General features: G+C 39.4%; 1 protein-coding gene across 1 annotated transcript in view; it reads left to right on the plus strand.

Moving 5' to 3' along the window:
- SLC44A1 (solute carrier family 44 (choline transporter), member 1) overlaps positions 1-24,643 on the plus strand; it is a 46,425-nt gene that overhangs the window by 6,825 nt on the left and 14,957 nt on the right. Inside the window, exons 4-7 of the mRNA XM_009581823.1 lie at positions 6,143-6,279; positions 17,422-17,515; positions 21,847-22,016; positions 23,903-23,992. Of these exons, the coding sequence (XP_009580118.1) occupies positions 6,143-6,279; positions 17,422-17,515; positions 21,847-22,016; positions 23,903-23,992 (491 nt within the window). The remainder of the gene's footprint in view (positions 1-6,142; positions 6,280-17,421; positions 17,516-21,846; positions 22,017-23,902; positions 23,993-24,643) is intronic.

The following is a 24,643-nucleotide window of genomic DNA, read 5'->3' on the forward strand; positions in this document are numbered from 1 at the left end:
GGTTCTGGAAACATGAAGTTATTCTCTTTTCATTCTGCTTGTAGGCTAATTCTGTCTTCATTTCCCAGACCAAGGCAGAAAAACTGAGTCATCTGAAAAAATGACATTTTCTTCCTTGTAAATGACAACAACCCATAGGCACTGTAATGAGGAAATGAAATGGATTTTGCGTGTGGACATGGAAATCTGGGTGGTAAGGGTGAGGAGCAGAGTCCTCACAGGGATATGATTTGATCCGTGCGCTGAAACCAGTAAGGTGAAATATTGGGAAGGAGGATTTTACAGCCTGGTCTTGTCAACAAAGAGTGAGTCGGGCATCTTTTTATTTTTGTAAGGGAAACACAGTACAGTTTTAATAGGCTGTGCTCTAGAGTCAGACATGGGATTATAGGCTAGTCCTGGCAGTGAATTCTCATTAAAACTATCTGCTTCAAATAAGCTCCTTGCTTTTCAAGTTCTGGCAGTTTTAAGGGAGTTAAAAAATGACCTTTTATTTGCCAATAAACGATGACCATGGCAACCAAATATAAGTCCCTGAAATGCTAGTTCAGTCTTGTTTTTGATCACCAATACTTTGCTGCTTGGACAGAATTCAGTTTGCGCTGTTCACTCAAGTACAAGAAGATGTGCATGTGCTGCTATAGGGAATAGTGAGGGTGGCATTCCACCTTAATAAATGCCTTTGACTCAAGAAAATGCTTAGGGTTTAGGTAGTGGGAAAACCCAGGGAGGGTTTGTAGCACGCATACAGAGAATTTCGTTGAGTGAAACTCTATATGCCTTATCCGTAATTTGTTTAGAGTGGGTGTGATCACTTAATTCACTTCTCCATTATTGTGATAAGATGCTTGTAGATCACAGCAAACAGTTGTTCTGTAAAGTACTCATTTCCCTATAAAGAGATGCCTTGAGGGCTGACAGAAAATCAATGACGCTGGCAAATGTAAGAGTGTACAAAATACTTGAAGGTAGGACAGGCTTGTTCATATGATTTGCCACAGTGCTTCCAGAATCAAGGTGTAGTGTACAAAATGATGATGCTTTGTCTTCCTGCTTTTGCAAGGAGAGAGGAGACTGCTGTATTTCTGATGGGCATGAATAGGTAATAGGACACTTGTCTAGTAAGCTACCAGTCAGAAGCCAAAATTGTTGATGGCTTTTTTTTTTTAACCTCTGGTCATTTTGAAATTATATTTTTAATTACTTGCCTATAAATCTGGATTTTTCTTTGAGAAGTGAAAAAAGAAACACATTGCAATATAAGCTCGAAATGGTAGTAAAGCATAAGGAAGGTTATCCTATAGATCTGTAAAAAAAAAAAATGTGATGCATTTTGAAAAGTTGTACTGAAGTTCGTTTTGAATTACATGACTCAGGATGGACAACTTGACCTTATTTTCAGACACCATGGCTTTTGAAAGGTTAAATAAACTTCCTTATTTTCCTTTATGTATAGGAATCAGCTTAAAATTAAAGATGAGCTTAAAATTTCTAATGTTTATTATGGCGACAGGAGGGAGATGTATTAAAAATTACATGCAGTTATTTTTACCCAAGTAACTTTTTTATCATGCCGTATTTCAGAGGTTCTTTTAACAAACTTCGATTTTCAGAAAAGTGGATTGTTAACATCAAAGAGTCATAAAACTATAGAATGATTTGGGTTCGAAGGGATCTTTAAAGATTCAACCCGCAACCAACTTTAAAGTCCAACTCCCCTGCCATGGGCATGGACATCTTCAACTATCAGGTTGCTCAAAGCTCTGTCCAACCTGACCATGAATACTTCCAGGTGACTTCTCTGGGCAGCCTGGTCCAGTGTCTCACCACCCTCATAGTAAAGAATTTCTTCCTTATATCTGATCTAAATCTACCCTCTTTTAGTTTAAAACTGTTACTCCTTGTCCTACCACTATAGGCCTTCATAAAAAGTCCCTCTGCACCTTTTTTATAAGCCCCCTTTAAGTACTGGAAGGCCACAATAAGGTCTTCCCAGAGCCTTCTCTTCTCCAGGCTGAACAAGCCCAACTCTCTTAGCCTTTCTTCATAGGAGAGGTCTTCCATCCCTCTGATCATTTTCATAGACTTCCTCTGGACCCGCTCCAACAGGTCCATGTCTTACCTGTACTGTGGACCCCAGAGCTGAACGCAGTACTCCAGGTGGGGTCCCATGAGAGTGGTGTGGAGGGGGAGTATTCACCTCCCTTGCCTTGGAGCCCACACTTCTTTTGATGCAGCCCAAGATACGGTTGGTTTTCTCAGCTGCAAGCACATATTGCTGGCTCATGTCTGGCAATTTTTCATCCACCAGTACCCCCAAGTCCTCCTCTGAAGGGCTGATACTTCATAAAGATGCATAAAGATGCTTCCTAAGCTGTAAATCTGATACAGTGAACTTCCTATAGCAAACTAATTTTCATTTGCAGTGTTGAAGCATCTCTAACAATATGATTACTTTGTTTACTTCAGTCTTTGTATTGCTGATCTAACTTACTTTCTTATCAACAAATTAGTCTATTGTTGATTCTAAATAACTGAGATTGCAGCACAAAGCATGTAAGTACATTCTGCTAGTGAGAAACAAAACCTGTTCTGTGGTGACACAGTATGGAATTTTCTGCAATAAAATCACCTACTTTCAATAAGTAAGCTTTAAAAACAAAAACCAAAATGCTGGTGCCTCGCATTTTGATTCTAGTTTTAGTTGCTAGAAGTAAAAAAAAAAAAAAAATCTTACTTCTGTCTTCCTAGACCATGGATTGAAGCCACAAATTTGATACCTTAAGTTTGCTTTGCAGCTGCCTTATTGCTGTCAGAACTGTCTCTGAACCATGCAATGTGGTGTTTGAATTACGTGTATCTGTTGAAGGGTACGCCAACACAGCACACTTCTGTCAAAACTGCATGTGGCACTATAATTGCATTGTATTTTGTAAATTTCCAGGCGTGAGTTAAAATTGTAGTGTTTATTTTACAAAATACTGAATTCTTCTGGCCCCTAATATTGTAACTTGGCTCTTGAGTTTAAATCACTGTAGAAGTGGGTTGGATTCTAGCTTGTTAATGCCGACATTCCTGACTTGGTTTTCTTAGGTAGTACGTGTTAAGGGACATTCGGAGGACCCTCCTGTCCGGCCACTGGAGCCCAGCCCGATAAATCCCAGGACCCAGGGTCTCTGCCTGGGCTGAGGGATGTGGATGGACAGACAGGCATGGGACACTGACACAGCTGGTTACACGGACTGGCACTGACAAGGCGCTGCCTTCAACAGCGCCCACAATGCGGGATTTAAACAAACACAAGCATAGACAGCCCTATCCCCTCCTCCTTCTCAGCTGGCAGACAGAAGGTCACTAGTGCAGGCACACAAATGACACTCTCCAGGTTCACAAGCACGTGCACATTTATGGATCCCCCGAAGTACCAGCACAGCCCCTCTGCCCACCCGGCACCCCTGCCCTGATCCCAGGCCCCCTTACCCACCCCATGGATTCCCCCTACTCGGCAGCTGGTCCAGCTTGGTGCTCACTAACAAACACTCACACACTCATCCAACAGGCACTCCACACTCACAGGTCCCCCCAAATACCAGCACAGCCCCTCCACCCACCTGACACCTCTGCCTGGACTCAGAGCCTCCTACTCACCAGCTGGTAGAGCTTGGAGTTTACTGGCAAGTTACACATGCACACACCAGCTTTGGGAAAGGTACAGACGCTCAGCCCTGCCAACAGCCAGCACCACGTGGGCTGTGACCCACAGTCCTGCTCCAGCCACCTACGCTGAGCCCTTCACCTCTGCAGCTGTTTTTTTTTTTGGATACACATTGTTCCCACCCCAGTGGCTGGTGGCCAAGACCCCTCCCTGCCCCAAGTCATTGGTACTGAGACCCCGCTCACTTTGGTAGCTGACACCACAGGCTTGGGGCACCCCCTGGTCTGACTCCAGTTGCTGGCACCAAATCCACCACTCCGGTCCCCCCAGTACCTGGCTCTTAGTCCTTGCAGCACCTGCAGCATCTGTGCACATGGGATAGAGACTGGAATTATGCAGAGAGAAAGTTAAGAAAGGATTTAGTAAAAGGATAGGACAGACTGCAGTGATCAGGCACCAGGCTCGGTCAGACCAATGTGCTGACGAACACTGGCTTACATGCGACCGTCCCCTTTTACACCCCTTTCTGTCTGCTCCCCCTCTTTCTTTCTCCCTGAATCCTGTCCCATGCACATTCCCTCAGCAGCTGGCACAGCCCCACAGACCCCTCCAGCATCCTGCACCTTCGGGTTTGCATCCTTGTCAGTTGCAAAGTTCCTTGCCTGCGGTTTCTTGATAGCCTACCAGTTATTGTGATTGACCAGGTTTGTTTCTGGTTATTGTTTTCATTAACACTAATTGTTCAAGTTTTATGTCTGAGTGTCTCCCTCCTTTTCCTTATCATCACAACTTGGCAAGGTGCTTAGCCAAATAATCTTACTGAAAGATAAGAATTCTCACACTCCACATGTCCTTACAAATTAGTGCGACTGACCAGGTTTGTTCCCATCACAACCTCCCTTACCACGCGTCGGTCAGATTTGACTCTGTAGGTTCCTGTTTGTAGCTCCTTTGACCAGATACCCTCAAAGGAGCAGACGCTCTCCTTCCACGTACCCTTATGGTGTGGAATAGCAATTGCAGGAACTTGCCCTTATGAAGAGGAAGCTATAACAAGAGTGTCCAGTTGACACGAGTATTGTATGTCTTGGTATCAATGAAATAAAACAAAACTGTGTAATTGGTGGCTTGTTGCTCACATGCAGTTACTTTGGCTGTATCTCCAGGACAGAAGTTTTCATGTTTGCGCTTACTTCTTAGACTTTCATGATCTATGTCCTGAGATGTGTAGTATGTATTAAGTAAAAAACAGAAGTAGTACTGGGTAATTTTCATAGAGGTGTGGATAATGACAGAGAATGTTTTAAGAATGCAGGTAGTCTGTTACCACATTACAGTTGATATAGATGACATGGGCCTTGATGGACTTTCAGGAAGTAAGACCGTACTAATAATTCTTGTATACTGAGACTGGATAATAGAACAGTCTTTCTGTGGGGGAAAGTTAGACAGCAGTTGGCGTGTAGACTGAAAGTGTTCAGGCAGGACCTCAATGCTTTCTAGGGGCAGAAGGGATTTTTATTGATTACCCGTGTAAATTCCCATCGTGAGGACTGCAAAAATAGAAATGGGATTTTATATGGCGGTTTGGTGGTGTTTTCTTAAAATGATGTTAGATAATATGAAGAGAGTATTTCAATGCATAGTATGTCACTAGAATTGTAGGAATTTGAAAGACTTGTTCACCTTCAGAGTGGAAAAACATTCTGCACCTGATTTATACCATGAATGGACAATACTGTAGGGTTAGTGTTTGTGACGAAATGTGTATAGCCAGGAGATGATGTTAGCTAGGAAGCTGTAATACATATGTCACGCATTGGGTTTTTAAATGACGGTGACTCATCATGGAAAGTTAGCAAATAGAATCTCTTCAAAATATTGCACTTGAACTTTAGATAGTTCTACTTGAAATATCCGAACAATTTTTGTTTCAAAATAAATACTAAAGTAATCTGCCCAGTCATATGGACCAGTCGTGGGGAAAATCAATCTAAACCAAAAAGCTGTTCTTAATTACTGGTATTATGTGTATTCATTAAAATAGCCATGGACTTTGTCCTTTTTGCAGCATAAGTATAACCTTATGGGGTTTGTTGTGTCTTTTTGGAAAAAGTTGGAGATCTTGAAGTCGAGTTTAGTGTTGGAGTGAAGCTTTGTGAATGTTTAGACTCGTATCTGTGAAGAGACATGGTAGAAGTGCTGCTGTTTTTATGAACAGCACCATTTGAATGGACTTGAATCTGGTAGAGTTAAACATCCTTTCTGGGTGATGCAGACATACATAAATATCCATATATTTATGATGCATATGTTGAGTACATGAATTCTTTTGACCCACACAGTTATGGTAATATTAAATTTCCTGTGTTTCTGGGTAGACTGAAGGTTAGTCTTGGCTGAATACTTTAGTTTGAAATGAAATTTATTTTGTTCAGTGTAATTGTTAATTAAAATAGAAGTAATTTACGTTTTTTTCTTCCCTAGGTATGTGTTCTTCTTGGATCCATGCAATATTGATCTAGTACATCAGAGGATCAAGTCTCTTGCTTTGTGTGTATCAGCTTGCCCAAGGAGAGAACTAAAAACTCTGGCTGATATTCAGAAATTTGCAGAAACTAACGGTATGCAAAAGCATGTCTGTTTTTGTTCATGTACCAGATACTTTCATAGGATTAAAAAAGACTTGTGCGTTAGCTGAACTAAGAATGAAATATGTATTAATAAATATTGATAGAAATAATGTGATATTTTTGTTAAGCTAAAACTTAATAAAAGTTTTAGCTTAATATGTATTAATATGCTCCTGTGCAGCTCCACACATGCTGTATTAATATGCTTCTCTTCTGTCATGTCTTGGACCGTTTTGAAAGCTCATTGTTAAAACAGTACCACGAAGTGTAAACAAGAATTTGAGGGAATGTCTGACATACGAATGTCTGACTATAGGGTATGTTCTCAAATCCTATGGAAATGTTCTGGCATTGCTGCTCAACAGTAATGCTGTTGAAATGTCCTCATGTATATGGGGTTAGTGAGAGCTGCTATTGAGCGGCACTTACTGCACAGAGTATGTCTGTGGATGTGAAAATATTCCTGCTTTCATTCAGTGCTACAATGCAGTTCCTGGTTTTTTTGTTTTCTTACACTTTTCTTTTTTAAAGCAATGTAAAGGAAACTAACTGTATTAACAAATGAAATATTGTACCCCATCTCCCCCTAAAAGCAGTACTTTTTCTCTGTAGTAATAATACTGATTATTACTCAATTCATTGCTCAATTCTTATTTTAACACTATATGGAATAAAACGCATGAGAGGTAACCAGCTTTGGACTTTACAAAAGAAGGAAAGATAAAAACTTAATATGAGGAAATTTCAGGGGTTTTCAGCTATTCAAGTGGGAGCGTTTTGTCCTAAACTTTCCTACTTAATCTTTTAAAATGCTGCAGTACGATTTCTTTGCAAGATACTTGGCTAATGATGAATCAGTCTGGGTGACCAAGTTCAAAGCAGTAAAACTGATTACTTTTCATAGAAGGAAATGAAATGTTGATTTCCTGTTCTGGTATAGGTTATGGGAGCACTTCTTGTTTGAAAGCAGAGCGAGCTGAAGTGGCCCTAGGGCACTGGTACTGCCCTTGGGTCTCGCACTGCATTGCGCCCGCACACCTGGGGCCTGAGCCAGGGAGCTGAACTATCACTTGGCATTACGGCATGTGTGGAGCTGCACAAACACTAATGCAGGCCAGTTATTTGTTGGTGTGAAGTCAGGGTCAGTAGTCGTGGAGTTTCTTAAATACCTCTTGAAATAATGAAATGCAGCCATGCCTTGTTTTACCACAAACATTGTTTCTATGTTTGTAAGTCAAGTCTCTTATTAACTGTGCCTGAAACATGCGCAGTATAACCATCTTTTAAAGTACACCAACATACACTCTTCCTAAAACATGCTGTGCCTTGTCCTCATGATTCTCCATTCTAACTGTATCTCCCTTAGTGTTTCAGATTTTAAAACCTAAAGATTTTTTTTTTTTTTTTTTAAATTAATACCACAGCCAATTGTTTCAGTTTAGAGAAGCTTGGTCAAAAATATGAAACTTGGTGTTACAGCGCAACAGAATCATTGAGTTCAATTCCTAATTTTCATTATATGATATTGGGCTTATCAGAAACCGGTGCTAAACTAAGCTGAGCTTTGCTTTTGTAGATGAACTCTGTGCAAGACTGGAATCACACAGTTCAGAGAAATATTGCCATCCTCATGGTTATGTTTCTGCTTAAATGTTCACCAACCTGTACAGGTTCCAAAAAGTGATGGTTTGCAGCAAATGAACAGCTTAAGTATTGATCCCCTTAAATGTTGCATATGTGTAGTAAAAGTTCAAGCGGGATTCAATCTTGCAAAAGAGCAAGAACAGTGAATTAGTACCAAAACTATAGTACTCAGTAAACAGAATCATTTTTCTGAGAGCCACTTTGTAACCATGTGAGTGGGTTTAAATTAATTAATACTAGGATTATGTTTGGCAGTCTGTTTCAAGTGACCATAGACTCCACTATAAAAAGGATAATAAGGAAATCTGAGGACTTTGAACATGACTGCACAGAGCTTAATTGCAATTTCTATGTTTGTGATGATTCCTAGTTAGAATTTAGAGTTCAGTTGTCAAGTTCTGAAGAAGAAGGAGGGCAAGACATACGTGTTTGGTTTCTTGTGATAATCAATGCTGAATTTTCCCAGGCTTGCAACCTCTAACACTCAACAAGAAAATTACCTTAATGTTTTAAATATATGGGTAGAGAATGCAGTCAACTCTTAATTTTGTTCTGCTGAGCCTTTCTGAAAGCTTTAACCCTTCCTGCAACCTGAAAATTGCAATTGTGCTGGAGATAGTCTCTGTGTAGGTTGTTGCATGTGCATTTGAAGAGTTAGCCATTTTCATCTGGCTTACATGCCATCCCTGAAATCACCTTATTTGTCCACGCACCTTGGAATTCTTTCTGAATTACTGTTTTAGAACCCTTCCATCCCAAAGAAAGTGCATCATTACTGATACAAGCTGTCCCACTTTGGGAAAGTGTCCCACTTTTGGGACAGACACTTGATTGCCTGTATACAACATGACTGAACTGCCAACCCCTAAGGTTCCGAGCAATTATGGCAGAGATCTTACTTATTGTGCAGTACAGCTTGTATTTTTCTGTAAGCAAGATTATAAATAAGCATTTAGGGCAGGGAAAATGCTTGCTTGAGGCATGAACATAATTTCATGACAAAGCAGCCTTTTGGCTTCCTGAATCAGTAATGATGCACTTGCTATTCTGCTGTAATTTGGGAAAAGGAGCCGATTTGGTGAATAACGCTGCACCATTTCAGGACAGTAACTTCACTCCCACCCCCACCCCACTTGCTCTTCCACAGTCAGGTCCTGCATTTGCAGTGTCTTCCCATCTAAGAAGAGGAGACGTCTGTCCCTCACAAAGCCTAGCTGATTTTAGAACACAAGAAAGTGTGCGCCTTTTATGTGTTTAGAATAATTGACACCCGGAACACTGGGAACCGGTTGGGACCTTTTACAAGAGGATAAAAAAGGGAAAGAAAAAGCGGGGCAGTTGACTGCTCAGATCTTCAGCCTGTGCAAATCTGCAAGTTGTAAATACAGGAATGTTCTGGAGCAAGTCCTGGAGGCGATGCAGAAAGGTGCAGTGTTGGCTGAGAACGTGTTCAGCCATGCTGATACTTGAGCTTGTAGAGCTATGGATTGGACACAACTGAGAATGTTGTATATTGTGAACTGGCTGCTGCTGGTCTCATCAGGATTTTCTCACCCAGCAGAACACGTCAGGCAGGGAGTACTTGGGATTCAATGTTTTTGTTGATCTTGGCACTTAAAAAATTATGTATTTTGAGTAATGTGACTGAAAGCTGTTTTTTCCAGAAAGCTGATTGATACTTCAAATCTTAATGTCCATGAAATATTGCAGTGCTGCTTTCAAGGACTTGCCAAAGCATTTTGAAATATCCTTGAAGATATAATTCATATATGACTGTGCCAAATGAATAATGAAATGTCATTATTAAAAAGAAACACTAAACAGGTGGCCATAATTTCTGTCATGTTTAATTCAGTGATAGCTATACTGACGGGTCATTGTGGGAACTAATGTTCCTATCTGTTGTGTAAATGACTGGATGCAGATTTAGGAAACTAAAATTAAATTTCTATTTTACGTGTTGGCAGGCATCTCGGTTGTCGGAATTCTGTAGCTAGGCCAGGCTAGTTGAGGTCCAGGTGGACTTAGAGCCAGAGGTAAAGCTACATTAAGTCTGCCACAGAGACTGACCTGAAATAAATCAATTAAGGAAATCCATCTGACTAAGTCAGAACTCATCATCTTTCTGAACTATGGGAAGGAACCATAGGGGAAACAAAAAGGATTTTTCTTTTGTCTGAAGATAATGACATCTTCATGTGTAGTTATCAAAGTCCGTCTTTGATATAGAAATAGCAGTTACATCGGTTGCTGCCAGCTTCTGACATTTTTCTTTTGCTCCTGTTCCCCCACACACTTTGTTTTTAGTGAAAGTGTGCTGGTTAAAACTTAATCCTTTGCTCGTGATTTTCCTGAAGCCTGTCGTACCGTATTAGTTATAGGCATCTTATGGTTAAAGAGATTCTGCACCACTAGGTCTTTGGGAACCCGGGTATGTTAATTCTGAATGTCATTTTTTGAATGGCTGGAATAAAAGTACATTGTAACTGGTTTTGAGATATGGAATCATCCACTGCTACTCTACCTTATTACCAGAACTGCCCGTCAGGATTGCCTTCTGTTGGAAATGAATCCTCTAGTCAGAACGAAATCTTTTTCACAACAGAAAGTGGCTGCACGTGGAGTCCTCCAGTAATATTGTTTTGTGTTATTGATTACATTAATAAACCATTTGGAAAAGGGGAGGAACAGTGAGGTAATAAATCTCGCTGCGGCTACTGAATTATTTAGAATTACATGAAAAAAATCTGATTATCAGTTGCAGTGGAATAAAATGTCAAATGCAAAGGAATGCCTGCAGAACAAAGGGATGGGAAACAACTATTGTTATGCATTTACCGTTTTACTTTAAAATGGTTATTGCTGCTTGGGAAAGAGATTGTGAAGCTACTGAGGATAGCGAGAGGATTGGGTGGAAGCACAGCATTGTCCGGAAGTGTAATGTTTTTTAATTGTGAAGAGAAAAAAACCAGGGACTGTATTTTGGGTAAACTCATGCTCTGTTGGCATCCTAAAGGCTGTGTTCTGGTCCTTCCTTGACAAAATGTTTTCTTAATTTTTTTAAAGTTATACACATGCACACACATGTATGTATATTCTCAGTATGTATACACGTACTGAGAAGGGATACAATGATGATCACAAGACCAATGATTCTTCTGCCTGGAAAAGAGAAAACTATCAGGAAGAGTAAGGTCATTAAAAGCAGGAATAGCTTAGAGAAGGTTAAAAAAATACTATTCCTTCATCTCATAACCTGAGTAATATGAAACTAGAGGTCAAAAATGAAATTACGAGGCATCAAAGAGCCAGATTTTTTTCCACATGAGTTATGGTTAATTTACAAAACTTACTGCCATGAGGATATTTTAGATACCAAAAGGTAAACTGTTAGAATAATAGTGTTTGGATATTTAATAAGAGGTTAGTACTCAAGGATATCCTTGAGCTATAAGTGGTGGAGAGCTAAAGATACAGTAGGGGAAACATCTGCTACTGGACTAGATGGGTTTTTAATTTGCTTCCAGAATAGCTATTTTTATTTAGCACTGGAAGAAATATGAATGGAGGAATGGGTAAATTCATATTTGTTTTCAACTTTCTGTACTGTTTATAACAATGGGGGATAGAGAAGAGGATAGTCTGGGCTTTTTAATTACAACTCAAAATACATATATATGAATTCTGACTCTAGGATTTTATTTTTATTTTTTGTTTTTACATACGGTTAGTTGTAACAGCAGCTGTGCTTAGCGATCTCTTTGTGGTCTTCAATTCTGGAGACATTTACAGATCTAAGTAGTTGGATTTTTCTTGGCACATTCTTGCAGGCACTGGAGGATACTTACTTTTCACTTCAGTCGCACATTTATTTATAAAAGCAAGCTGTAATTTCTCCTGCCCTCTGATGCTCACTCTTTTAAAGAAGTGATGGTATGTCTCTCTGCAACAACTAGAAGTTTAGATATATACAATCCTTGCTTTCCTTCCTTTAAAACACACACGGTGCTTCTGGAAGGCAACAGTGGATAGATCTAGAGAATGAAGCTTGCTTTCCTCACTGAGAACAAATTTGTCATATTAATCTGAGAAGTCCTGACTGCAAAGTGGTCTGTCTTATGCCTTCTTGCTCATCTCAAGGCATCACTATTTTTCTAGGCTCTACTAGGGCCCAGACATTAGGTTTAGGTGTAAGGTTCAGCTCTATCCTTGTTTGGCCTCCTGCCTCTATTCCCGCACCATTTGCGAAAAGCGTAGCTGCAATGTTTAGTATGTTTGTGCAGTCCTCTGATGCTTCCACATTAACTGCTACTTCAGGCCATATTCAAATCAATGGCTAAGAAGCAAAGTTCTTGTTTTCTCACTCATTTTCAGCTCTGTTGCTAACCTATGCGCAACTAAATGCTACTTCATTCCTAAATGAAGCGTCAAATGTGAACTTGTCTGCTTCTGGAATGCTTTTGTTGTTCTAAAAACCCATAGGCAAATAGGAAATTTATACAAGCCTAAATTTTATGTATTCTTAGTGCTTTTGTTCTGAGTACAATTACTTCCTATAGTTGTAGACAGGGATATAATTACAGTTGTTAGACCTAGCAGACAAAGAATGAAGAAAGTCTGGTGAGCATCGGTGTATTTCCTTTCATGATGGCCTGAACCTTTTTGCACTTGGCAGGAGTTCATGAAGAGAGGGTCTTGTTATTACTCCCCATAAGCACGCTATTTCTGAGGTCATGCAAAATTGTTCTCTGTTAATGGCAGAAGTCAGCAATGGATAGTAACTTACCACCTTCTGTGGAAGCAGTGCTTCGCATCCTATCTCTTTCGTGGTTTTTGGCTGTGGAATTTGCAGCAGAATTCTCTACAGATACACAAGCCAGTGTCTTAAGCTTTCACTTTTGTATGCCATGTTGCTGGTCCATAATACGGTAAGATAATATGCAATTATTGGTAGCATACCAAGTTGTCTCATTGCATGAAGCTTTGGACTGGTAATGTGGTTCACATTTAACAGTTTGGAGCTGATACCGTTCGACCGGTAGATTTGAGTCAAGCTCTGGAGTGAGGAAAGTAGAGAAGTGTTAAGAATTTCGTCGTTGTGAGAGTCTGGGAGCCTTGTTCTTCCTGAATACCAGTGAACTCCACCTCTGTCAATATTGACCTTAGCTTGTATTGTGTGGGTTGGTCAAGCATAATCATCTGTGAGTCATGTATTCACAATGTTAGCTATGTTTTAATTGGTGACGCTTGCTCATAAAAATCCCAGAACCCAAGAGGAATTAGCACTGGGCTGAAAGTACAGAGGCCAATAGTTGTGATTTAAACAGTCTCACTCCTGCTAACATGTCTGCACATTTCTGTATCTGTGATTACCTGGAGTTTGATTCCTGTATTGGAGGACTTACGTTACTGATGAACTAATAGGATGTTGCTTGAGAAGGAGAGAGAATGCTTAAAATGGGATAAGATTTGAGTTTTTTAACTGTAATCTCTGCTTCATCATACGGTCTTTTAGAAGTCAGTTATGTCACATATGTGCACAATATGTGTATACTGTCAGTGAGATTCAGAACAGTGAGACTGTACATGGAAGATCATATAAATTACCTTACCAAAGTGGTTCCTAGTCTCTTAGGCTATGCTTTGCCATGTGCCTGTGAAAAGGTGTATGTGGAGCTGCTTGGAGCTGTGTCCAACTTAAGCAGAACATACTCCTAAGGTGACTACTGCTAGGAAGTCATGCCATTTCTCAAGCTGTAGACTTTTATATTGATAGTGATGCTGATGTAGCAGAGGTTTTGTGTGTTTGTTTACAACACAGCAAGTACAAGAACGGAAGCTGTACTGGAGGTCTGGTCTTTAAAAGTAGTTTTATCTGACCACCTCAGGTTAGTATGGACCTTCCCACTTACTCTACTGCTGTGGGAATCAGGGGGTTATGTCTTCTTGTTCTGTGCGCTGCTGTGTCCTTTGAGCACACAAGACCGTTAATAATTTGCCTTCTCAGTTGGAAAGAATCTTTGAAATAAGAATTTGGTCCCCCATCTTTGTCCTGGCTTTCTACAGCACGTTTACATAATTTGTGCTAATTGTAGTTGTTTTTAAGAATGCCAGAGGTAATGGCTGTTCAGCTCCTTACTAATCCAAGCCTAGTCAAAACAGAAAGAAAGCTTTTAAAGAGAGTGGTGGCTTTCACTCCTGTGGCTAGGTTAAGGTTGAAAGGGAAGTTTGTCTTTTGAGATACTTTGCTCCAGCCATGGCCCCAAAATATTCTAAAAGCTGGAGCAACTCTATTCACGGGAAAGAAACCACGGAACAGAAGCTGTGTTGTGTCTGCAGAATAGCGCTTTGTAGGTGAAAGCACCAAATACAGCACTCTGGGACCAGTAAACTGTGTGCTTACCAGTAGCCTGGCAACTGTTGCTCTCCATAGTTTAGAAGTATTTTTCTTTAAGGCTACAACACGTTGGGATCTCAAATCCAATACCTGGACTGTTAGATGTTGTTCACCTAATGATTTCTCCAAAAGAAGTATGTGCACTGCCTTAGGAAGCAAAGGATATATTACTTTAACGATTTTTTAGTTTGTTCTCTGAATTCTACCCATAATGTTTTTGAAACATTTACAAGTGATAATAATTCAGGAATAATAGTAGTGTCTTTGGTAAACTAATTATCTCAGCAAGGTAGACGATTCGAGTTCTTCTTTAAGCTTTTGCAGGCCTTGCAAACTCAAACAGCAATAATAAGACTGGCTGCGCAAAGACAGAATAAGTATTATGGGGTGTATGGGTTTAGCAAAGCAGTCCATTCCTCCCACTGTCACCTTATAAAATTCAAACTTTTATTTTTTGATGCACAGGGACTCGTTAATAAATCAATTTAATTTTGATGTAAAGCGATACATTACTCAAGCGCACGTTTGGGTTGTAGAACTCTCCCACACAGTATTAGAGAAGTCAGAAGGTTTTCAAATAAATATTTATGGGAATAGCAAAAATTTGTTCTGCCTAATTATATAGGACAAAAGGACAAATAAGTCTCGTGGGCGTCATTTCAGTTATTGGACTGGTATTTTGTTTAGATGCAGGGTGGTTAATGTCCGTTGTCTGACAAGCTCCATGAAAATATTTTTCTGCTTGGCTGTGGGTCTAAAGAATCACGCTACATGAGGTGGACAGCTGAAGGGAAGAGATCCAAAGGAGTCCCAAGAGCAGTTCCCAGGCAAGAGGTAATAGTGGGCAGCCAGAGTTGTCCACTGCCGAGGTGCTGCCAGTTTCCTCCACAGCCAGGGGTTTGTTGGGTTACCCTAGTCTACAAGTCTACAACTACTTGAATGGCTTGTGACCTGTGTTGCAGATCAGGATCTGGCATTTGGTTTTGCTTGGCTGACATTTGTGATACAAACAGAAGGTCTTCAGATACATGTTTGTGCAAAGAACGTAGATCTTCCTTCCCTGGCCATAGCAAATCCTGCCCTTTTTCCCTTCTGCCTGAACTGCTAAAGTCACAAGGAAGCATGGGCATCCACAGATCGGTCGTGTCTCTTAGACTTACTTAGATGTGGGGACCTCTGCATAAGATGCTTAAACCGTAGTTCAACACTAGTAGTGTTGAATGGCAAAATTACCAAGCTGGCACCGAACATTCTGTATCATGAATCTCTATACAGTTGTCCATATACAGGCCCCCCACTTCTTCCTATAGGACTTCTTATTCTAGTGATCTTTACAAGTTAGCTTTTGGCGTATATTCAAAGCAGAATAAGATAAAGGTAAATGTCTGCAATCTTCTTTTTCTTCTGTTTTTAAGATAAACATGCGAGTCTCTCTACTGCTGCCCCTCCCATCAAATTCTGGAATTGTTTGTAAACGTACTTGATCCGAAAGTTTTCATATCTACAAGAACAGATTAAAAAATTTTGCAGCAGTACAGAGCCTTTTGTCCAAAAAGAATAATAATTACTTCTAGATACTACTAGTATAGTTTACAACTATGATGTAAGGAAGGTAGTTTTGTCTCATGTCTGTTTATCTGATGCCATGTTTTCCACATAAGCAAGTAAAGGCATAAGGATTCATATAAACGGTATAATTGAAAATGGTGTTCAGATGTTTTACCTGATACCTTCTCTTTGCAGGAAATCGTAACTTTCTTCAATGGTATATTTGGTGTTTAGGACCTGCCCCCAAAAAACTAATTCGTAGAAGTGGTATTTAAGTAGCGTTCCAGAGACTGCATGGGATAACCTGCTCAGCTGCTCTCTATCTTCTCTTTCAGTCTATAAATAGAAGATGTCTCTTCATAGAGGTAGCAATGTGGCAATGGTAAACAAGATTTCTGCAAATAATATTCTACAATTTCTACAGATAATACTTCTGTTTGGTGTCATGCAGGCCAAGATAAAGTTGTTTGTCGAAAGTCTTGTTTTAATTTGGGTAAAAGTGTGTATGTATTATCCAGATCCAGTTTGTAGAACTCTCTGCTACAAAGTATTTCTGGAGAGGAAACTTTCATAATGGAAAGAATTGAGTATTTATAGGGATGATCAAGACGTCCTTAATTTATTACGTAGGAAAAAAGAACAGTAAAGGCTTATTTATCCAGAGCCCTTGCACTGGGGAGTAAGCAATCTGTTAGCAAACAAGCTTGGAAAGAAACTCATCTTTGGATAGGCAGCTTATACCATTAAAAGCTTTTTTACCTCTTCCTCCAGTTTCTGAGAGACTGCTGCTCCAACCTGATTTGGCAGTTGCAGTATTCCTAGAAGCATTGGCTTAGATGTTCAGTATCTTGATTATAGACAAATGGGAAGAGATCTGTCTGGGTAATGTGCTTCCATTAGGAAAGTGTCACGTACTAAGGAAAGCTTAAATTACATTTTAATTTGGTTGTAGGCAACTTGATCTTTATTGTGCTGTACCCATTTGTTTATAGAGAGAGTTCAGCTTCGTTAAAAGCTTTGGACATCTAATGTGGTCAGAGCTTGTGTTATTTTTCAGCCAGCTTTCTAACCTCAGCATTTTGGTTCCTTTGTTGCTTTCCTGAAATCTACAGACCAGTTGCATTTTGAAAACACCTGAAAAAAACCCTCCCAAAACACTGTATGTTTTCTTTCTATAACGAATGTTGTCTTATGCAATATTCATGCACCAAAAATGATAAAGAAAAAGCATGGTGGAGTAGCAGCGGAGGGTGACTTCAAAGTGCTTTGTGTCCTTCTCTTTTACACTGCATTGTGAATTAGCCTTTTCTAATACACAGATGTTGGAAGACCCAAAGCTGGATGACGAGTGTCATTCTGTGACACTGAAGCCTGTGTTGGGCTTGATTCACTGCCATTACAGGAGGAACTGTAGCATAACTTTGTGGTAATAACATGACGAGCTGCACAATCAGGACACATATATCAGCTTTAATACTGTTTGCAAAGAATAGGAATATTTGATTTTTATTTTTTTGCCCTATCTTTTTTCTTCCTTTCAACAGGATCCACTCTGTGTAGCTATGAACTACAGCCATCAGAATACACTACAGACCCGAGGGCCGCCAAGTTATGTCCTAAATATCCTGTTCCAGAGAGGTAATGTGAACATCTTGTCTGATGGGAGGTGGAGGGAGCAGAGATTTGTTTTGTTCATGACAGTTCTTTAGAAAATACGCAGCACAAATTTATTCTGTCTTAGTGTATTATTGCCACATATTTTTAAAAGACGTTTTGAAAGCAACTCTTGAAGAAAAACCCAAACTATCCACGCATGTGTTACTGAGAGTATTGAGCTGGTATCTTCAAGTTCTATTCTGTCTCATGTAACTGACATTGTGCTGAGTATCAGCTGTTTTACTGCCTTTCACCCTATAGCCAGCTGCCTGTCAGCAATGCAGATCAGAGACAATTATGGAGCACTTTGGATCTTTAGGAGGAAAAAGAATATATTCACATGCAGCTCTCTGCAGTGTTCACTTCTCACACCTTACCTCAGCCAGTCAGATTTAGCAAATTGCTTCTTTTTTTTAATTTTTTCAGTGCCCAAATGATCAATATAAGGATAGTCAAGTACCAAAAAGAGGGCTGTATTTTATAAACAGATTGATTTGATTTTTATTGCTTAAAATATTTTACTAGACTGCTTTTTGTGAAGTAGGAGAGGAAAGTTTATAGCTCCAGAAACTCTGCTGGCTATGCTGGCTGGAACTGTGGAGATGAACATTGGTGAGAAAAGGAGCGATCTGTTTGCTGTTGGGCATACCCTTCTGTCAGTAATTCCACTCAAGAAGAATCATGTTGTGTTTTCTCAGAGTTTAGCTTCTCAAACATACTCAGTAGTGGGTTGTAACTGCCGTCTTGCCCTATGCATAGTTTTCTGTTATGGTTTTATTAGATATTATAATTGTGTCAGTTCTAAAAACTTCGATTTTAAGTCTGTCTTGTCTGCATGGTAGCCTCTTCAGTGAATAGTTTTTCTGTATTGTAGTAACAATAAGTAGCAGCTGGAATATTAACTTTTTTTTCACTTTTCCCCACAGCAGATTAATATTCCATGCAGGTAACCAGCTGTTATAGCTGTAATACAAAAACAAATGAAAACTTCAGTGCCAGCTTGCATACTGAAAAGGCTTGTCAGTCTTCATTTTTGCCAGAATTATATTGACTTTTCTCACTGTGTGTTCCCATGTCATTCAGTCTGAATGAATATAGTTTAATAAGAAAACAGGAGGATAGAATAGTGTGTCAGAGCTCTAATGACATTATGTAAATTCCTCACAAAAACTACCCGAAGAGCTATTTTTGAAACGCTATTGTATAGGTGGAGTATTTCCCCTTTTTTTATTTGATATGAATAAAATGCTCAATATGTTTGAATATTTTCTGAGATTGAAAAGTCTGCACTTAATGCCCTAAAGCCAAAAAAGGCCAATATTGTATCTGTAAATTACTCTTTTTTCTATAGTTAAATTATTTGAGTAAATTAGTATAATTTGGAGGGGAAATGGAATCCTGTGTCGACAAACAAATGAACACCCAACATCCAAGTATGTTGGCTGAGGCATTCAGGGAGAACTTATCTAACACTCCTGTTTTCAGATTTGATCTGTCAGAGGTATGAACCATCATCTGACTCCCATTAGGTCCATGGGATGGAGATAGCATATGCTGTGAGGACAGGACTGTCCCCTGATGTTTTCTGTTTGATGACCAGGCTTCTTCATGCCCTTCAGTTGAGGCTCCACGCCTCAATGGACTCTGATCCTCCAGCTTCAAGGCACTATGTCTAACTTTGACACAGCAGTGCAGTCTAGCAGTGCAGCCGACGATACATGTGCCTTCCACAAACTGTGTCTAGCACATCTCAGCCTCAGTAGAGCATGACTTCGGTGTTTAGTTTTGAAATAGAGGACCCTAGAGGAAAACCTGTCCAGCTTTTCCCTGCAGCATTTATCAAAAAGTTGTGTCAAGCTGTGCCAAGGGGCTGTTCTGTAGAGGTTATAAGGAGCAAGTAGCAGTGGCACTCCAACCAGGCTCCCCACACGCAGGTTGCGATATATGCCCAGGTGTAGTAGTGAGAGGAAAAAGCTTTCCTCTGAAATCTAGTACTTGAACAATCAGATAGGTCTCTCCACTTCATTTGACTGTTGCTTTAAAAACACAATTTTTAACATCATCATCTGCTGACTTGAACTTTACTTGCTCTTGTTTATGATTAAGTATCATGTTGTTTTCTCAGAAATGTGTAATTCCATTTTGGTATGTAATATACCAAGTTATAATCAAGGGCCACTTAAAATAGCCCAGGTCACCGAGAATAGATCTACTGCTGTATTTTTCATTAAACACGACACCCTACCTTGCCCACTTATTCAGTCAGAACCACTGAAATAGCAGCAGATCTCAAAAGGTGGATTCTCAGGAGACCTATTTACTCAAGAAAGCTTGTAGGAACCACTAACCTCTTTTTTTTTTTTATTAATTACAAAAAAGTTAGAAATTATTTATTGCACACGAAAATAGGTAACTTAAAATGTGTAGTGAAATTGCTAGAGCTTAAGGGACGTTAGGTGGGTAATACAAACTCTGGTATGCAAAAAGCATTTTTTCCTCTGTTGCAATGTATTTTGGAACAGTATTTTAATCCCATTAGCTTCCCTTTCCAAATTTTCATATTTGGATGCAGGAATGACAGTCTTTTGCCTACTCCCAGCTCAGAATTTGTGCTGATATTGACAACTTCTAAATGCTTTAGGCTTTCTGCAAAGTTGGAGCAGTTAACAATTAAATAAACCTCTTAGATTTCAGTATTTCCCACTATTACTGCATATAATGAACTGCAGTATGCTACATATTCCAAAATAGGCTGTGTTGTATGAGGCTGAGAGGATACATGGGCCACCTTTTAAATAGGGCAGCAAGCATTATGGGTTTAGTTTGGTTTTTAACAACTGTGACTAATTCATAATTACTTTGCTGTACTTAACTGCTGTCTTCATCACTATCTAAAAGTAGACCATCAGTATAAGCATCTCCAAATGCATTTACCTACTCAGCACAGTAAGTTTAAAAACATGTGATTTACAATCGTCAGTCACTTCAAACAAAAAAATTGGATCTGTTAATTACCCAGGTATGGCAGGTGATCATAATTTCTCCTGAATTCTGTACAGAATAATTATACACTAACGGTTTTCAGCATCTCGTCTTTTTTCCCCAAAAAACAATGCATAGAAAGGATGTGCCTAAGGCAGCTGTTTTACTCACTACGTGTTTAAAATGACAGTTAGAATTTTGGAAATGTTTGGGCTTAACAAATAGTTACTGAATACAGAAAATTACTGGTTTATAGGTCACTGCTGAAATGGGGAAACTGCAAAAGATTATGTGCATTGCAGCTACAGTCCACTGAAATCTTTTAAGTGAGGAAGATTGGGGAGAGTGAAACAAATTTAGAGGTTAGAAGAAAAGACTGACTTAATACGAAAAACATTTCTTTCATTGGATACAGTTACAGGAAGGAATATGTAATTCATGGAACATGTGTCTGAGGTGTAATTGGGAAGATCGATCAAAAGATGTAATAGGCCACTTTGAGATCTGACATAGTTTATGAGCAAGAAAGGCAGCTACTTAACGGGAAACATTTGGAAAACAAAATTACCCACTTTTAAAGTGAAGTTTTTGCTCTCTTCTGTCTTCCTCTGATGGACTTGATAACAGGTTCTGCTGAGCATTCTGCAAAGTTTAATGGATACCATCAGTATTTTGGGGAAGAATGCTTCCAAAACAGTTCAGGAATAATGGAACAGTAGAGGCATCTTTGCATGTTTTGCAAACAATGTAGTGCATAATTTTAACAAAGTTAATGAAAGTAAACACTGTGATTGTAATCCTCAATACAAGAGCAAGCTTAGTATGGGGAAAGACTAAGAATACATACATTGGTTTTGCTTGGCAGCAGTTGTAAGTGCTGATGTCTTTTAGCATAACATGTATGCTTGCAAGAAGAGTATTGTCATTCTGGGATTTCTTTTGCTGGCAAATATGGGCCAGTATTCCATTCTAACACAAGTCAAAGGCATTGTTTCAGCTGCTGGTTCACCACCTGACACTTAAATGAGACACGTTTAAGCGGAAATAGGAACATGTGTTTTCTAAGCCTTGCCATTTAAGGGTGGGAGGGTAATAATTTCCTATTGGACCATGCACTCCAGCCTCACAGGGTTACTTGTAAGAACTGCATCACTTCCCATTATGATCATCCTCATTCCAGCAGCACTTGTGCATTCAACACATGGTTTCTGGTTATGATGTTATGAGGGTGGAGTGATTGCATCTATTCACCTTTCATTTGTGTGTTGATGTGGCATTTATATTAAGTAGGAGTAATTTTTTTTTCTGATTTTTTTTTCTTGTGTCACCAGTGCACCTATTCCATTCTTCCATCGCTGTGCTCCTGTGAACATTTCCTGCTATGCCAAGTTTGCAGAGGCCCTGATCACCTTTGTCAGTGACAGTAGTGTCTTACACAGGCTGATTAGTGGAGTTATGACCAGCAAAGAGATTATAATGGGACTTTGCTTGTTATCACTAGGTAATTGTTTTTCTCATTACTAGCTATTTCTTAGTACTGCACTAGGAGATTGTTAACACCCTCTAACCACAATATGAGCAAAAAAATGTATGATAGAAATGAGCCCTTAGAAAATGGTTCAGAATGCTTTTTTAAAATGTTATTTGACAGCTGGATAACTTACTCAGAAGCAATGTACATATGCATTCCTGTTTTTTCTCCTCTTCCACTGATTATGAGATACAGAGGATGTGTGGCAGTTGATTAGCCAACATAAGTTTTGGTGTAGTTAACAGAGCATCCCCATTATCCTCATTTTTATTATAAAATTCACCTTTCCCTTTTCTAATATTCATCTTCTGCTAACCCAAGTCCAATAAACCCTTTCCAAACAAGGACAGGGTGAGGAGTGCACAATAGCACACTCTTCTAAAATGTAGGGGGTTTAGTTTGTTTCATTTAACATACTTGCGCAAGGATATGAGAACTTTCAGAGGGAAAATAAGCAAGTTAGGTGCCCATTTTTTGTATTGTATGTTACCTACTTCTTCCCCTTCCCCCAAAGTTAAAAACTTCAGGCCTTTGAAAATCTCAGCCTTGTCTGAAAAGCTGGAAATTCCCAGCAGTATAGAGGTGCTGAATCGTTTCTACGGTTCTGAGATGCCTCTGGCCTATAGAATGACACATTGCAGTAGACTGAAGTGCTGTTTTAACAAATTCTTGTGAATTAAGGTGGAACGCTACTCACCCACTTTCCTACTGAGTTTATTTTACTCCTACCAAGTATAAAATCTGAAATCCTAAAATGGGAAGCTCCAGATACTATCCATGTATATAAGCAGTGTGTGATTTAGAAAGAAACACTGGGAAGCTGTACTAGATAAAGAACTCCTTTGTTTTCAGACTGCCTTTGTGGGTTTGTTTTTTTTTTTAAAAAAAAGAGGATGCTCGATACCATTAAAAACAAAAAAACACACAAAAGACTATTGAGTATCTTTTCAAATATAATTGGAAAGCTGTTTATTCTTCTATCTTGACAGTTGCAGTATTTGATAATAATGGTAGAAAGACTGTTCTGAATCTGAAAGCTAGTGGCTGATTAGCAGCTACTGCTGGGTTAGAGTCAGAAGTTACTACAGAGTTTTACATACAGTTAATTTAAAAAATATTTTTCATACCTTCATAGTTAAACAGAATTTATTTATTTTTAAACAATAAGTAAGATTGTATGATTCAGAAAGCCAGGTTCCAGTGGTTTTCATGTAACTGCTGTACACAGATAAGTATATGCAAAAACATGTGCATGCACTTATGCACACCACTCACTAAATCTTAGTTGGCTGAGATTGTAGAGGGCTTTTTAACATGCAGTTCCTGAATGGCAGTGGGGCTATATGAACAAAGCTTATTAAAGAACTCATTTTGAATGTTGAAAATAAAGTAGTAATTTTTTTACTTTTTACTTGATGTAAAATGACGTTTTGGAATACACAGGTGTCACATTATCTACACTTGTTTGACAAGTGTATTTGAGTGCAAATTCTGCTCTGGTCCTCAGGAGGTGTGCTCATGTTACCAGACTCAGAGTACTATCACGTCTTGCTGTCTGTTTTGTCATTGTCTAAGTACATCTCTGTCTGTATGTATGCATTATGTCTTGTATTTAATGTACCATGTCAATGTATTTATGCTCGCTTTGTTTTAATCAATAGTATCAAAGCAGAAGGTATAAAGGTGCCTAACTTCCCTAACTATCTGTGCAGCGAGTTTGTAAGCCCCAGAAAATAAACCTCTGTCTAAAAATTCTGTTAGAAGGCAGTTATCTTAGTGCAGTGGGTGGGAGAATTAGGAAGGCTATTTCTACTTGAAATAATTGCTCTACTTATTTTATTTGTCTTCTTTTGCAGTGTTGTCCATGATTTTGATGGTTATAATCAGGTACATTTCAAGAGTACTTGTCTGGATTTTAACAATTCTTGTCATTCTGGGATCACTCGGTAAGTCTTGTCTCCCTCCCAGTTTCTGAGTGCCCAGTTCTAATCTTTGTGCTCCATGTCCTCAGGCCAGCCACATCCTGCACAGATCTTGGACCACGCATTTGCCTTTAGCTTTTCTTTGAGTCCCTTGCGAGACAAATGTCAAAAATGCTGCCTTTGTAATTGCAGTCCTCTCCAGGGAGTGCATTGTTCCTTAGAGATTTGCTGCACTCCCTGCTTGGCTGACAAGCTTCCTGTCGGCCTATCTCACTAGAGCCCACATAGGCAATATGGGATATTCCTCACAGCACTTGTAGCACAGCCCTAAACGTTGCCTACTTCTTAACCTGCCTTCCAAACATGTGAGCAAGACAGCTAGTCTGGGTGTGTCTGATGGCACCCACCTGCTGGGTGTCTTCAAGCATGCAGGAATCAAAGAGCAACTATTGTTTATGCAGCCTCAGGGGACCCTTAGGATGTAGATGTGTCTATACAACCCTGACAGGTTCATCAGCCCCTTCAGTCCTCCAAATAGCTCTGTAGGTGTATCTAAGATCTGTTCTTGAGGAGAGGAAGCAAAAGTGCTTTTCTAGCATTTCTAATAAAATCTTTGTATTTCCGTATGACTCAAAATCCTGCATGACCGAGGTCATGTAGGAAATGCAACCAGCC

Source organism: Fulmarus glacialis, unplaced genomic scaffold (genome assembly GCF_000690835.1).
Source record: "Fulmarus glacialis isolate BGI_N327 unplaced genomic scaffold, ASM69083v1 scaffold167, whole genome shotgun sequence".
NCBI classification, from domain to species: domain Eukaryota; kingdom Metazoa; phylum Chordata; class Aves; order Procellariiformes; family Procellariidae; genus Fulmarus; species Fulmarus glacialis.